The sequence below is a fragment of the Impatiens glandulifera genome, chromosome 4 (genome assembly GCF_907164915.1).
Source record: "Impatiens glandulifera chromosome 4, dImpGla2.1, whole genome shotgun sequence".
NCBI classification, from domain to species: domain Eukaryota; kingdom Viridiplantae; phylum Streptophyta; class Magnoliopsida; order Ericales; family Balsaminaceae; genus Impatiens; species Impatiens glandulifera.
In genome coordinates this window covers 53,919,733-53,934,134 of record NC_061865.1, presented here as the reverse complement: position 1 = coordinate 53,934,134, position 14,402 = coordinate 53,919,733, and the positions used below count along the sequence as shown (strand labels likewise).

At 33.1% G+C, this 14,402-nt stretch overlaps 1 protein-coding gene across 1 annotated transcript; it reads left to right on the top strand.

Moving 5' to 3' along the window:
- The first annotated feature begins 10,388 nt into the window (after nt 1-10,388).
- On the top strand, nt 10,389-11,388 carry LOC124935393 (BURP domain-containing protein BNM2A-like). The gene is made up of 2 exons (XM_047475829.1): nt 10,389-10,442; nt 10,528-11,388. Exons 1-2 carry the CDS (start codon nt 10,389-10,391, stop codon nt 11,386-11,388), a joined length of 915 nt encoding a protein of 304 aa, XP_047331785.1.
- The last annotated feature ends 3,014 nt before the right edge of the window (nt 11,389-14,402 follow it).

Sequence of the window (14,402 nt, the reverse complement as noted above, 5' to 3'; positions counted from 1 at the left end):
AGCAATAAAAAGGTAAACATTTCTTATTTGAAAGTGTTTGGTTGTTTATCATATGTTCATATTAATGAATGTGATATGAGCAAATTTGATCCAAAGTCTAATAAATGTTTTTCATTGGTTATGGTGATATCGAGTTTGGTTATCGTTTTTGGGATAATCAAAATCAGAAGATCATTCGTAGAAGAAATATTATCTTCAATGAACATGTTCTCTACAAAGATTGTGTTGGGAAGACATCAGATGGTGAATCCAAGTTGGAAGAGATTGGTACCGTCGATTTGAGAGAATTTTCAGCTAAATATATACCGACTGTCGAAGAAGAACAATGTGTTGTTGAAGATGAAATTGTTGAGAACGTGACCGTATAGGTAAATCAGCAAACACCGGTTATACAGTTGAGAATATCGTCAAGGAATCGAAAACCAATCGAGAGGTGGTCTCCATCTCTAAACTATATACTGTTGACAGATAGAGGTGAACATGAATGCTATGAGGAAGCAATACAATCAGATAAATCGGTTAAGTGGGAGTTTGCGATGAAAGATGAGATGGACTTTTTGACGTTGAATTAGACTTGGGAGCTCACTGAGCTACCAAAGGGAAAGAAAGCACTTCATAACAAATGGATCTTCGGGATTAAAGAAGAACATGATAAAACCATGAGGTACAAGGCAAGGTTGGTTGTGAAAGGATTTCAATAGAAAGAAGGTATTGACTACAATGAAATCTTCTCTCCAGTAGTTAAATTGATGACAATCAGAACTATTTTGATTTTAGTTGTGAAAGAAGACCTTCATCTTCAACAAATGAATGTCAAAACTACTTTTCTTCATGGTGATTTAGATGAAGAGATTTATATGCGACAACCAGAAGGATTTGAAATCAAAAGAAAAGATGAGCTTGTGTGTAAGCTTCAGAAGAGTTTGTATGGTTTGAAATAGGCTTCAAGGCAATGGTACAAGAAGTTCGTTAGCTTCATGAAAAGTAACAATTTTCTAAGGTGTGAAGCTGATCATTGCTGCTATATCAAGAGATTTGATAAATCGTACATTATTCTGCTCCTCTATGTTGATGACATGTTGATTGTTGGAGCAAGTTTGTATGAGATTAACAAGCTCAAGAAAGAGTTGTCTGAAAAGTTTGCAATGAAGGACTTGGGTGCTGCTAAACAAATCCTTGGGATGAAAATTTTCAGGGATGAAAAAGTTCTCAAGCTTTCACAAGAAGAATATGTGAAGAAAGCTCTAAGCAAGTTTAACTTGTATGATGCAAAACTAGTTACTACCCCCTTAGCTAGTCACTTCAGACTATCTAAAGATTAGTCATCGCCTTCAACAGAGGAGGAGAAAAATTACATGGCCACTGTTTCGTATGCCTCTGTCATTGGTTGTATTATGTATGCGATGGTTTGCACAAGACTAGACATAGCACATGCAGTGAGAGTTGTTAGCAGGTTCATGAGCAACCCGGGTAGAAAACATTGGGAAACAGTAAAGTGGATACTACGATACTTAAGAGGAAGTACGGGTCTTGCTTTGTGTTTTCGAAAGTCTAATATGGGTTTGGAAGGATATGTTGATGCTGAAAATGGTGGTGATGTTGATAGTAGGAAAAGCACAACATGGTAGATTTATACTCTGGGAGGTACTTCAATAAGTTGGGTTTCAAAATTACAGAAGATTATTGCTCTTTCTAGTTGTGAGGTAGAGTATGTAGCTGTGACAGAGGCTGTTAAGGAGATTATATGGTTACAACCCTTTTTGCTAGAATTGGGTCAAGACTACGAGGGAAGTGTGTTGAGATGCGACAGTCAGAGTGCCATTCATTTGGCAAAGAATCTTGTTTATCATGGCAGGACGAAGCATATACAAGTTCGTTATCATTTCATCTGGCCAGCTTTAGAAGATGGAGTATTAGCTCTTGAGAAGATTCTCGGGAGTGAGAATCCAACTGATATGTTGACGAAAGCTGTGACAAATGAGAAACTAAAGTTGTGTACAACTTCAGTTGGTCTTTTTCGTTAAGACACCGAATGGAAAGCCACTACCGGTCGAGAGATGATGAAGTTAATCTCCAAGTGGGAGATTGTTGAGTTATGGAGCCTACACTTATAATAAACTCTACATTGTTAATTAGAGTTGATTGAGTTTTCTTTTTTTGGTTTTGGGCTTGGGCCTGACCAAAATTATTTAAGTTTATTACATGAATGTTTACCCTATAAATAGGTGATTATTAAGGGTTTACATTGGAAAGACAAAATTCTAGAGAGATAAACTGTGAGGCAAAAACTCTGTATTCATTCTTCTTCTTCATAGTGAAATCTGGTGGTGGCTGAAATGGATGTAGCTCAATTTGAGTGAACCACTATAAATCTGTGTCTTCTTGTGTTCTTCTTTCTTGCATTTTTACAGATTGTTTCAAACTGGTCGGAATTGGGAGATACAAATCCTAACAAAATAGTTGTTCTTTCTCTCTTTATATGTCACAATGAGATAATCAAGGAAACGAATTTGAATAGCAAGCAATAAATCAAGCACACATAAACACAAGAATTTTAGCGTGAAAAATTCAACAAGGATAAAAACCACGAGACTCGTACGCTTCTTAAAACACTTTCACTATATTAAAATGAGCTACATTAAAGTCTTTTCTAACACTCTAGTTTTCAACTATTATAAAGTCTTCATCGTTAATGGTGAATTACAGCAAATAAGACAATAACAAGAAAAGATCTCATCGAACTTGAATACTCAAACGAGTATCTAAGAGAAGTATAAACAAATATCTAAATAAATTAGATTATAGAAGATTTTACGAAAATTCACCGTATATGATTCGAGCCAAAACCGATACACATCAAATGACCGATTTTCTTGCCTAAACTCAGAATATTTAACCATTACCTTTTGTCTATGTTTTTTTCTCTTATTTTCATGTTTCCTAATAATATTATATAGTATAGAATAATATATTATAGAATATATAATAATATATTAATATATTATAGAATATTAATATATAGGTTTAGTCCATCCCAACAGTATTAAACTAGTTAAAACGAGATAAACTTAAAAATGTATTAAGTAGGTAAAAAATATATTAATTTAACTAATTAATAATTAATAATTTTTTTAATTAAGTTCCCTATATCTAGTAGGCAAACATATATATTGTTCCTATCTGAATTTTTTTTCAATTCCACAAAATATTCAAAATAATTAATTGAAAATTATTCTTTTATCCTATTTCACTTAAGTTATCTGTTTGAAAATTTTAACTAATTTTAAAAGGGGATTATTTGATTATCATTGAGAGTGTGGCAAGGAAGTAGGAGAGAATATTATGTAAATTCCTTTGAAGATGGTCTAATTTCTAGTATGGTTATTTGATCAGTTGGAACAAAGGTCAAACGATACAAGGATTAAGGGTTTAGGTATTCGAGATATTATTTTTTTAACAAAATTTTTCTCTCAAAATTGTTTCATAGATTTGAATAAAAGCTTGATAGTCTTTGGGCTTCGATAATCAGATGTAAATATCGTCTGAAATGGTTTAGATGTTCACTAAAACAAAATTAATCGCCATGCGAGCTGTATCATTTGTAGTGGAATATATTCCTTATATGAAAGTTTTTACGAGTAATCTAGATTCATTATGGGATGTGGTCTCGATCAGCTCCTAAGATGATGTTTGATACGGAGTTAAATGTCATTGTGGAATTTCCTGAACTCACTTCCATTGTCATATGCAGGAATATCACGGTTAAGGGTATATTCGATCATAGGAATAGTGCGAGAAAGAGCAATAATAATGTTATGGTATTGATTATTGTGGGGCGTAATAAGGTGACACCGTCTAACAAAATATTATATTTGATTATTTTTATGTTGGCATTGTTATAACTTGTTTGTTGAGTGGTCTTTGTACGCTTTTTTGTTAAGTGAAAGTTGGGAGTCTAAGATTTTTTTCAAAAAAAATGTTTTTCGGATATATGTTATTTATAGTAGAATTTTTGGATGAAAGATGAATGAAAAATGATTTATTATGATTAGTCGTTATTAGATCGACATCTTACCTTCCTCTGCATTGTCATGAGGTGACGGGTATTTGAAATTTCCTTTAGAGTATGTGGGATTCAATAGTTGATGTCCGAATTTCTTGATAGTTGTTGGGAGATTTGGATTGAGGTGATAGATATGACATGTGTAAATCACTGGTTCACTATCTCTATTATTGTTTGGTGAATTATCAAATTAACATATTTTCAATAATCTTACCGATGCATATCATCCATTATTATTATGGCCATTTTTTAGATTCGTTTTGAAAATATTGTGGAATTAGTTTGAGAGTTCATCACTCTTTATAAAAAAAAATCATTTTTTAGTGAGTTCTTTGCTCTTTTTGTGTGCTTCATTACTCGTTAATTTCTTGGTTTTATGAATTTTAATTTTGACTTTTTTTTTCTGATATCATAATTAATTTTGTTGTGATTAAATAATCCTAATATTAATTAATATATATATATATATAATATGATGCTTAAAGTCAACAAGGCACCACAATAATTCACGTCATTAATTGTCTTTCATAATAATTATTTTCTCTCTCCTAATATATATATATATATATACAAAATAATAAAATTATTTTTAACAATTTTAAGTGATATAACGGTTGAAGTGTTCAAATTTCATGATTAAGACCATGGTTTAAATCTCAAAGCATACAAATTTAGATTTTAAAAAATGCATTCTTAATTATAAATATATTTTATCTTTTATTTTTTTCTTTCATTAATTATATATATATATATATATATATATATATATATATATATATATATATATATATTTTCACTAATCATATAAAATATTTTTTTTATCAATAATTTATATATATATATATATATATATATATATATATATTATTTTTCATAATTAATTTTATATAAATATATTTTATCTTTTATTACATTTTTCTCTCATTAATTATATATTTTTTTTTTGTTAATATAAAAATTAACTAATTGGTAATTAATATTAAATACAAAATATATATACATACACAAAATAATAAAATTATTTTAACAATCTCAAGTGGTCTAGCTATTAAAGTGTTCACATTTCATGTTTAAGACCAGGGTTCGAATCCCAAAACATGCAAATTTAGATTTTCAAGAATGTATTCTTGACTAAATATAATATATGGTGGCGCAACTTTTAAATAAAAGATACGAGACATCTGAAAGTGTGAGATCGAAATTAGTGGTTGGTATGGAAAACATTTAAAAGTGTAAGGTCAGGAGATGGAGGTCGGGTGGTGGGTGGTTTGTCGAGTGTGATGTCGGAATTAGTTGTTGGTTTGGCGAGTATTTGAAAGTGTGAGGTCATGAGATAGATGTCGGGTTTTGGGTGGTTTGTTGAGTGTGAGGTCGGAATTAGTGGTTGGTTTAGAGAGCATTTGAAAGTGTGAGGTTACGAGATGAAGGTTGGGTGGTGGGTGGTTTGTCGAGTGTGATGTCGGAATTAGTGGTTGGTTTGACGAGTATTTGAAAGTGTGAAGTCACGAGATGGAGGTCGGGTGCTGGGTGGTTTGTCAAGTGTGAGGTTGGAATTAGTGGTTTGTTTGACAAGCATTTGAAAGTGTGAAGTCACGAGATGAAGGTCGGATGGTGGTTAGTGGTTGGTTTGACGTTGGATAAGAGGTTTGTGATCAATTGGGATATGTTGTTGATTTGTTGAAGTGATAGTAAAAGAGAGGTCGACAAAGATTGGTGAGTGGTTTATCGAGAGATAAAGAGACATATGAAAAAGTGAGTCACAAGATTAGGGTTAGTGAGTGGTTTGTCAAGGGGATAAAGAGACATATGAAAAAGTGTGAGTCACAAGATGAGGGTCAATTGGAGGTTAGTGGTTGAGTTTGACGAGAGATAAGAGATGTGTCATCAATTGAGGTCGACTAAGATTGGTGGGTGGTTTACCGAGGGGATAAAGAGACACATAAAAAAGTGTGAGTCACAAGATGATGGTCAATTGAGAGGTTAAGTAGGGTACCGAGAGATAAAATATATGTTACATTAAGTTTAAGATTAAACTTAATTTTAACAAATTAAAATCAATTTTAAATTAATTAGATTTGAATAATATTAATTTTATCTAAAATATTTATAAATAAATAATATTTTGTATATATAATTTTATTGCATGTAATTCATGCTAATTTTTTACCGTAATAATTTGTTTTAAAAAATTATCCTATTTTGCTCTGTCTTAAGTCTAGTCATAATCCAAAGTCATGCATTCCAAGATGATAAATTTATACAATTAATGCATGCCAAGGTGATAAATATATACTCCTGTAAAAGAAATTTAATATGTATCATTACAAAGAGGCAAATAAAATTAATTTTAATTTTTTTTCATATCCCATTACTAAGAGAGAAGGGAAAAGTAAAAATTAAGGGCGGAGATAGAATTTAAAATCTATCTTGGTCAAATTATTTTCATAAAATTTATTCGGAATAGAACATTTTTTTTTTAGCCTGGTTGGTTCTATCCAATCAGACAACTAATTCGACTACTAGCTACTTCATACCTGTAAACTCAAGGTTGAAAGTGTAGTCTCTTTCTATATTAGTTATAGTGGGAGGCGATAAAGATTGTCTTAATAAATGAATCATTCGGATATCATCATTTCGAGACATTACAACTCTTAGCATGCGTACTACCGGAATCTCTATTGAAGGAAAGAAGCAAGCAAAAAAAAAGTGTTATCAGAAATGAGGATACGGCTTTTTTTGGCCCTAATCCACTAAGAGTCACGAAGGTAAATAAAGGACATTGTCTGCTAGAATTGGACTATGCAAAGCATATATCTTTTGTTTCCACTGGTTTGTAGCGGGCTTAGGGATTGGCTCGGAACGTTCCCGTGTAAAAGCTGGACTTTCTATTCCAGTGAACGGAGTTCGCGATCAAGAAAATAAACAAAGTATACCTAGTTTAATGTCGTAAATATTCTTTAGTGACGGGAAATTATCAATAACGACGGTATTGTATCGTCGTTATTATCATTTACATACAAAATATTTTGGACTACTCGGACTTGTACATAGATCCTCACTTAGGAAAGAAAAACAAAAATAAAATAAACTTGACAAATGTTGGACATTCAATCTTCGAGCCTTGAACTGTTTCTTTTGCTGGTCACATTTTCTCTAGAAAATGAACTTGTTTCTTTCTGTGCATAATAATATGTAAGTTTCGATCTTTTCCGGATTTTTTGGCAATTGATTTCTTCTTTTCCTTTTGCTTTTATTGTTTTCTTATTGATCTCTATAAAATAATTGTGAGGTAACAGGGGACTAAGGGAGAGAATGAGAGAAAAAATGACGTGATATGTACCTCATTGGTTGGAAAAAAAAAGTGTGAAAAAAAAAAGATAAAATATAAATTATTTTATTTTTTTCAGTTTGTGTCACTTCATTCTCTCTTCCATTCTCTCCATCAATCATTTCTCAGTTATTTGTTAAAAAAATATTTTAAGATTTTTCATATTTTATGCATTAATTAATACACGTTTATGATATTTCAAAATCATGTTAATTCAAATTCTACTTAGAACCTTTGTTTTTTACAATAATCACTTGTATAAATAATGTATTATTGTTACAAAAATAAACATGAATTAATCCGCATATGTAAATGAAAGTTCAGTAAAAATGGAAACATGAGCAAATGAAAAGAAAAATCCATCAACTCCAATAGGTGTAAGAATAAAATTGTTCCCTCTTCTTAAGATGTTCATGTGTTTTATTTTCTTGGAAAAAATGGTTTTTCAGTTTTTTTTTTATATTCAATCTTATCAAGTCTTTTAAGCAAAGAGATTGTTTTACTATTTTGGTATACTTTTAGACATATTTTTGTACCACTTTAGTGCATGTCATTATATTACAAAATAAATACACACAAATAGATTATTACCTTTGTAATAATTGGATTTGTTTGCATGTCATATTAAGCATGCCTTGGTTGAAAAGATATTGACATGAACCTTGCATCAAAACAAAACTTTATTTGGAAATTAGCTAAAGAGTAGATAATTGCTCAAATATTTTCCCAAAGTGGGGCTGAGATTAATTATACAAATTTATCAAATCAAAACTTGTGGAATAGACATGAACATGCTTAATATGATTAAGTATGAAATTAATGTGCATATGTACAAACTTTGAAAATGGTCTCATGTCACAATCATTTCTAGGGGAATCCCTCTTACACAACCTTTATTAATTTGGAGCATTGAGTTTATTTATCTGAATGATTATTTGATTTGTCTGAGTATTCAATTATTTGTGATATGTATCTATATTTGTGAGAAATTGATATTATTTAAAAATAAATAAAATTATTTCCATTAATTCGAATATAATAAGATAAAAATACAATAAGTTAAGTTTTTTTAGGGGGGAAAACGACTTATTGTCATTTTATTAAAAATCCCTAAAACGGGAAAAATCGGACATATTTTCATTTAACTTTTCTAACAAACCTAGAAAGTTAAATCATAGTTCAAGGAATCAAACAAGTACACAATCCAAATATAACAACATACATGAATTACAAACAAAACACAATAAAACATTTCAAAGATGTGATTTCTCCATAATCAACCTTCCATAATGACATAAGTTCCACTCCCGCTCGCCTTTGGGAATTCGCCTCCACGTCCTAATAAGCGCACCACAATCAAATACGACGTCACTCCATACATGATCAATGTTTCGACGAACTCTACCAAAAACCCTTGCATTTCTTTCGATCCACACATGATAAACGATGGCAGCAAATCCACACTTAAAGAGTTAGCATGAAATTTATAACCTTTAGAAAAGGCTTGGGCAGCAACTTTAATCTCTTCCCAATACTCCGATAATCGCACAATCCCCATGGCTGAAGTGAAAAGTTTCCAAATGGACTTAGGAAAAAAACAGCCCCCAAGAAGATGATCAATGGACTCCGCGATCCCATTACAAAGTACACAATTGGCATCCGGAATATCCATGTAATCAAGAATACGGTCACGGGTGCTAAGTCTGCCTCGGAAAGCCAGTCAAAGAATAAATCGGTGTCTTGGAATAACTTTTGAAGACCACACAAGAGAAGCTCAACTTACGGTTTGGCCCCTATCTCTAATACTATTCCAAATTATCCTCGACTTAAGATTCCCATCCTCCTCTGCTCTCCACAAATGAGCGTCGGGTCTATCACAAAAATTAATTCCGCTCAAGTAATCCAATGCTCTTTTTCCCTCCAAAACCCGTGTAATGGTAGAATTCCAAAGCCCTCCAAGAATGTCATAGATTGTATAAGCCGTGCAGTCCTTTCTTATCCTCAAGCTTCGGAACTCCTCCCTAATGATCAAAGGCCGGTTTTCAAACCAAGGGTCGTGCCAAAAGAGAGTGCCACGCCCATCTCCAAAACGAATATCAAAAATAGATGCAAGGCTATTTTTAAGTTTCAGAATTTTTTTCAAGTACCAAGTCATATCATCCTTTATTCTACATGTCCAAATACTCAATTCACGAGTGCACCCACTTCACCCACAAATAATCATGTTTTGTTTGAAGCGCCCATAATCAATTCATGTTTAACTTGAATTTGCCTTGTCGTGAGCGGAATCCCCAAGTAATGAACCGGAAAAGACCCTTCGCCAATACCCATAATGTCCTGAATCCGCGCCTTAGTATCATCATCTACACTACCATAGAAAACTGCACTTTTTCCTCATTAATCAATAGACCTGTAACATTAGAAAAGAAGTTAAGGGCATCTTTAATAGTTTGAATGATATCAACATCGGTATGCGCAATAAATTAAGTTAAAACGTGAATGATCTCATTCTCAATACATATCAACCAAAATTTATCGATCTCAATGTATATCTCAATACATACCCTTTATTAGGTTTACATACCATTTGGTTAGTTTTTCAGTTAAATCAATCTTGCAATTAAATTTATAATATTTCATTTAACTCTTGAATTCATTTTTTTTTCTTATCAATCTTCTTTCTCCACTTTCGCCATCTTTAATTCAAAATATTATTATTTTTAATTTTATCAAAAAATGTTATTTTTTCTTAATTCACATGAAATCCAGCTCAGCTATGACGTGGATTGCTTATTATGATGATATGGGTTAAAACAAAATAAAGAAATGGACAAAAATGTTAGGGTCTCCGCATGATTAACAATAGTATGATCAACATCATTATCATGAATTCATTAAATTAAATTATTTGTTAGACTTTTAAGGAACCATCACCCATTAGCCTTTTGCTCCAAAGCTGATCAACAATATTATTTTTCGTCTAGACAAATCTTCGAAATGGTTTATCGACTTGCTTCTTGGATTGTTTTCCTTCATCTACTTCTTTTCATGGTAACTCTTTTTATTCATCAATCTAACTTCATTAATATACTATTTGCATGAACAATATTAATTATATTTTTATCAATTTATGTAGTTCTCCCATGGAAGTTGCCAATCCAACAAGCTGGATCCAAGGGTTTTGACCATAGATCAATCGGACAATCCCGTTAATATTGAAATGGTAGTACATCGCGATCACCACCACAATCAACACGGCCATCCAATGACTCATATGAATCATCATCATTACATGATGGATGATCCATTGGTAGTAGTGTTTTTCACTTTTGATGATCTTATGGTTGGGAACACAATTCCAATCCACTTTCCTAAAAGGGACCCTTCTTCCTCTCCTCATTTCTTGCCAAGAAATGAGGCCGAATCTCTCCCTTTCTCGTCTCAAGAACTTCCTTCCCTCCTTAGATACTTCTCTTTCTCTCAACAATCTCCACAAGCCGTAGCCATGGAAGAAACCCTTAAAGACTGCGAAAGAAACCCCGCCATGGGTGAGACCAAGTTATGTGTCACCTCTTTGGAGTCCATGCTTGAATTCGCAAGTGGTGTCCTAGGAATGGATGTCTCGGACATCCAATCCATATCCACCATTCATCTAACGAAATCAAACATCCTTTTCCAAAACTTCACTATCATGGATTTCACTGAGTACTACGCTGCTTCAAAAATTGTGCCTTGTCATTCCATGCCTTACCCTTTTGCGGTGTTCTATTGTCATTATCAAGAGGGCGAAAATAGGGTGTTTAAGGTCTTGTTGAAGGGTGAAAATGGAGATAGAGTGGAGGCTGTTGCGGTTTGCCACTTGGACACTTCCAAATGGAGCCAAAGCCATGTGGCATTTCAGGTGTTAGGAACCGAGCCTGGTTCTTCATCGGTGTGTCATTTCTTCCCTGATGATCATCTTGTTTGGATTCCATCTACAGTACCAGCTTTGATTTGATTAATATGATGTTGCTTGTAATCTCTCATATTAAGTCTCATACCATCTATATCATCATCATAATAATAATGTAATAACGTAATCTTGGTTGTTTAATATATAAAGTGGTATGTACTAAGTGAACAATGTTGTGTTATTTTAATGTACCACACAAATCAAATAAAAGCCAGAGAAGAATTGCAAAACTTTCAATCACAAATGGCCAACAAACATTAAGAATATACATTAACAACTACCAAAATACTTAACTTTTAAAGTAAGAAAGAACAAATCCCCCATTAAGTACTACCATTACAGTTCCCAGCTTGGTCTCTATTCAAAACTTCATTTGCACAGAACTCATATAAATCTGCATACATCTTCTTTTGTTTCTGGACCATCTGCTTGGACTTTTCATAGAAAAGCTTCAATCCTTCAACCTCCATTTCAGAAGCTGCAGCCGAACCTTGTTGCTGATTGTCAAAAATAAATATTAAGTTAATGTTGTTATTTGTGCTTCCAAAACCTTAATGTGATTGCATAATTACTTGTTTAGGTACAACAGTTAAATAAGATACTTTTTTTCTTACAGCATTGGTAAAGATGCTATGAAAATGTTTAAGGGTAATATTGTAACTAGTACAATAACTCTTATGTGTGTTAGACGCTTATATAAATAGTAGAATGTGTGTTTGAATCATTGGGAAGACTATTTCAGCCCAATTTCTCATCCGGGGTTTGGTCTGGATGGGATCATATTTGAAAACTTGGTGTATCTAAACTTAGTTTAACCAAAAATTCAGTAAGGCCTTGTACAGATTGGGTTATTTGAATAATCTCAACTCACCATCTCTCCATCCATCCCCTCATCAATAAAATTACCCTTAAGTCTTTCTACCCAAATAATGTTTTTTTAGAAACTTCAATACGAACTTCAATAACCCTATTCCAAACAAGGCCTAACAATTTTTAATTCAGAGCCAGAGCCAGAAGTGTTTCCATATAAGCTATATGTGATATGAATTATGAACGATGAATTTTGGACTTCTCTCATGAATTTTAGGTTTTTCCCGAAGTGTTTCAATTTCTCATGTAAAGGCTTACATATTCTCTCCTCATCTACATTTCTTCTATAAATCTTAATCTATATAAGCTGGTACTCTTTCTTTTATTCTTTTTTTTGAAAATTTCAAATTGTCTCAATTTAACTGACAGCATCTGGACATGCAAGATTAGAATAGATATGGCGTGATCCTTTAAAAAAAATTTGAAGCTTAGAGACAGCACGGGCAAGATGATTAACATTCAAATTGGAAACGGTAATGACATTCTGTTCAGGCATGACCCCTGGTTCAAAAACAGACTCATCCTTCATAACAGTGTCTTCTTCATCACTCAAATCAGGAGAGAATGTCAATTGGCCACAGTTCAACAAGTCAAAAATGGCGATTGAAACAATTTTCTAAGGACTATTCCAGAAAGTGTAAGAATCATTGATGCACTTTCATCCTAACATCTGAATAACCATGAGGATTCTCGTGTTTAGAATGTCGAGAACAATGGTAGGTTCAACTCAAGGTCTGCCTGGGATTATGTTTATGACCATGGGGACGTTATCCCATGGTCCCACTTAGTGTGGTCTACCAAAGTGATCCCCATACACCAATTCATTTTATGGCCCGTCTTTCGTGAGAGACTCAATACCCGTGATCGGATAAAGAAGTACATGAGCATCCCGGGTCCTAATTGCCTTTTTTGCTTGGGAAATGAGGAGTATTGATCAACACCTCCTTGGGAACTACCATTTTGTCTCCTTGCTTTGGCGCAGATTCTCCGCATCAATGAGCCTCCTCAACTTTCCAAACGAATGGACCGACATCAAGGACCTCGCCATCATAAAGACCAAGGTAACGACTTCAGCTCCAATACCTTCAAGTATTTTTTTGCCAACATTGTTTATCACATTTGGATGGAGAGGAACGTTAGAGCCTTCTCAGGTGTCCGCAACAATGCGTATACAGTCTGAAACAATATTATCACCGAAGGCAACTCCCTCATCCGAACATGGAGACGTATTCCCACAAACGAGAAGAATTGGTTAATTTGTAAAAACTGGAACATCGCTTACGAGAAAGCTACCATAACCACTGGTTTCATTGCATTTTAATTCTCATTTGTCATCTTTTATCTCTTTTTTTTTTGTATATCATTCAGTTTGTTTTTACTCTGATTTCCTTTGAACTCATATAACTCATTTGTGTTTTTATGCCTTTTATTATATTGACGCTATGTCGTCTTTCAAGACAAACTGAAATGCTTAAATTGAGAACATAAAAAAGGGAGAAAGGAAGAATCATCATTAATGTTGAAGATACAAACCTGAAGCTCCTTCATATACTTGGTCAAGATTCGACCCACTGACGTAAGGGAACCTCCTAGGTTGAGGTTCTTTTCCAGTTAAATATGTTATAACTTCTCCAACCTCATTTGATGAATTTGAATATATACTTTTCCAAAGGAGGCGTGGTAGTGAGGATTTATGCTTTACTATGGATGAAGATTGAGAATAAGACAAGCCATGAGGTCGTAGAAATTGCGATTGACGAACAACAAGTATATTGTTGACAGGACTGCCTGCATAGATCAAGAAAGGAAATATAGATGAAAAGAGATTTTATTTCAAATAAAACAAACTTTTATGGAAGCTTTTGCCCAAAACTGTCCCCCACTTGTTTTAATACAGGAAAAATATTTGGCAGATTAAGATAGTACCTTTACAAAGCTTAAGAGTTCGAACTATCATACGAGTTCTAGTATCCCATATACTAACCATGCAGTACTTCATTGATAGGTTTCCATTTGATGCCAATTTTAAGCAGGTGACAGCCTCACTGATTAATAGATAAAGTAGTTTAGAGACATTGAAAATTGAGAAAATAAATCAAATACATAAACATAGATTCATGAAAAATAAATCATAATCTTCAAATAACAAAACTTTTTTCTTGGGACTACTCGCTAAGGCATGAATGAGG

Coding starts and splice junctions, on each gene's coding strand:
- LOC124935393 (XM_047475829.1), top strand. CDS start 10,389: ATGGTTTATCGACTTGCTTCTTGGATTGTTTTCCTTCATCTACTTCTT. Junction 10,443..10,527: donor TTCATCTACTTCTTTTCATG/GTAACTCTTTTT, acceptor CAATTTATGTAG/TTCTCCCATGGAAGTTGCCA.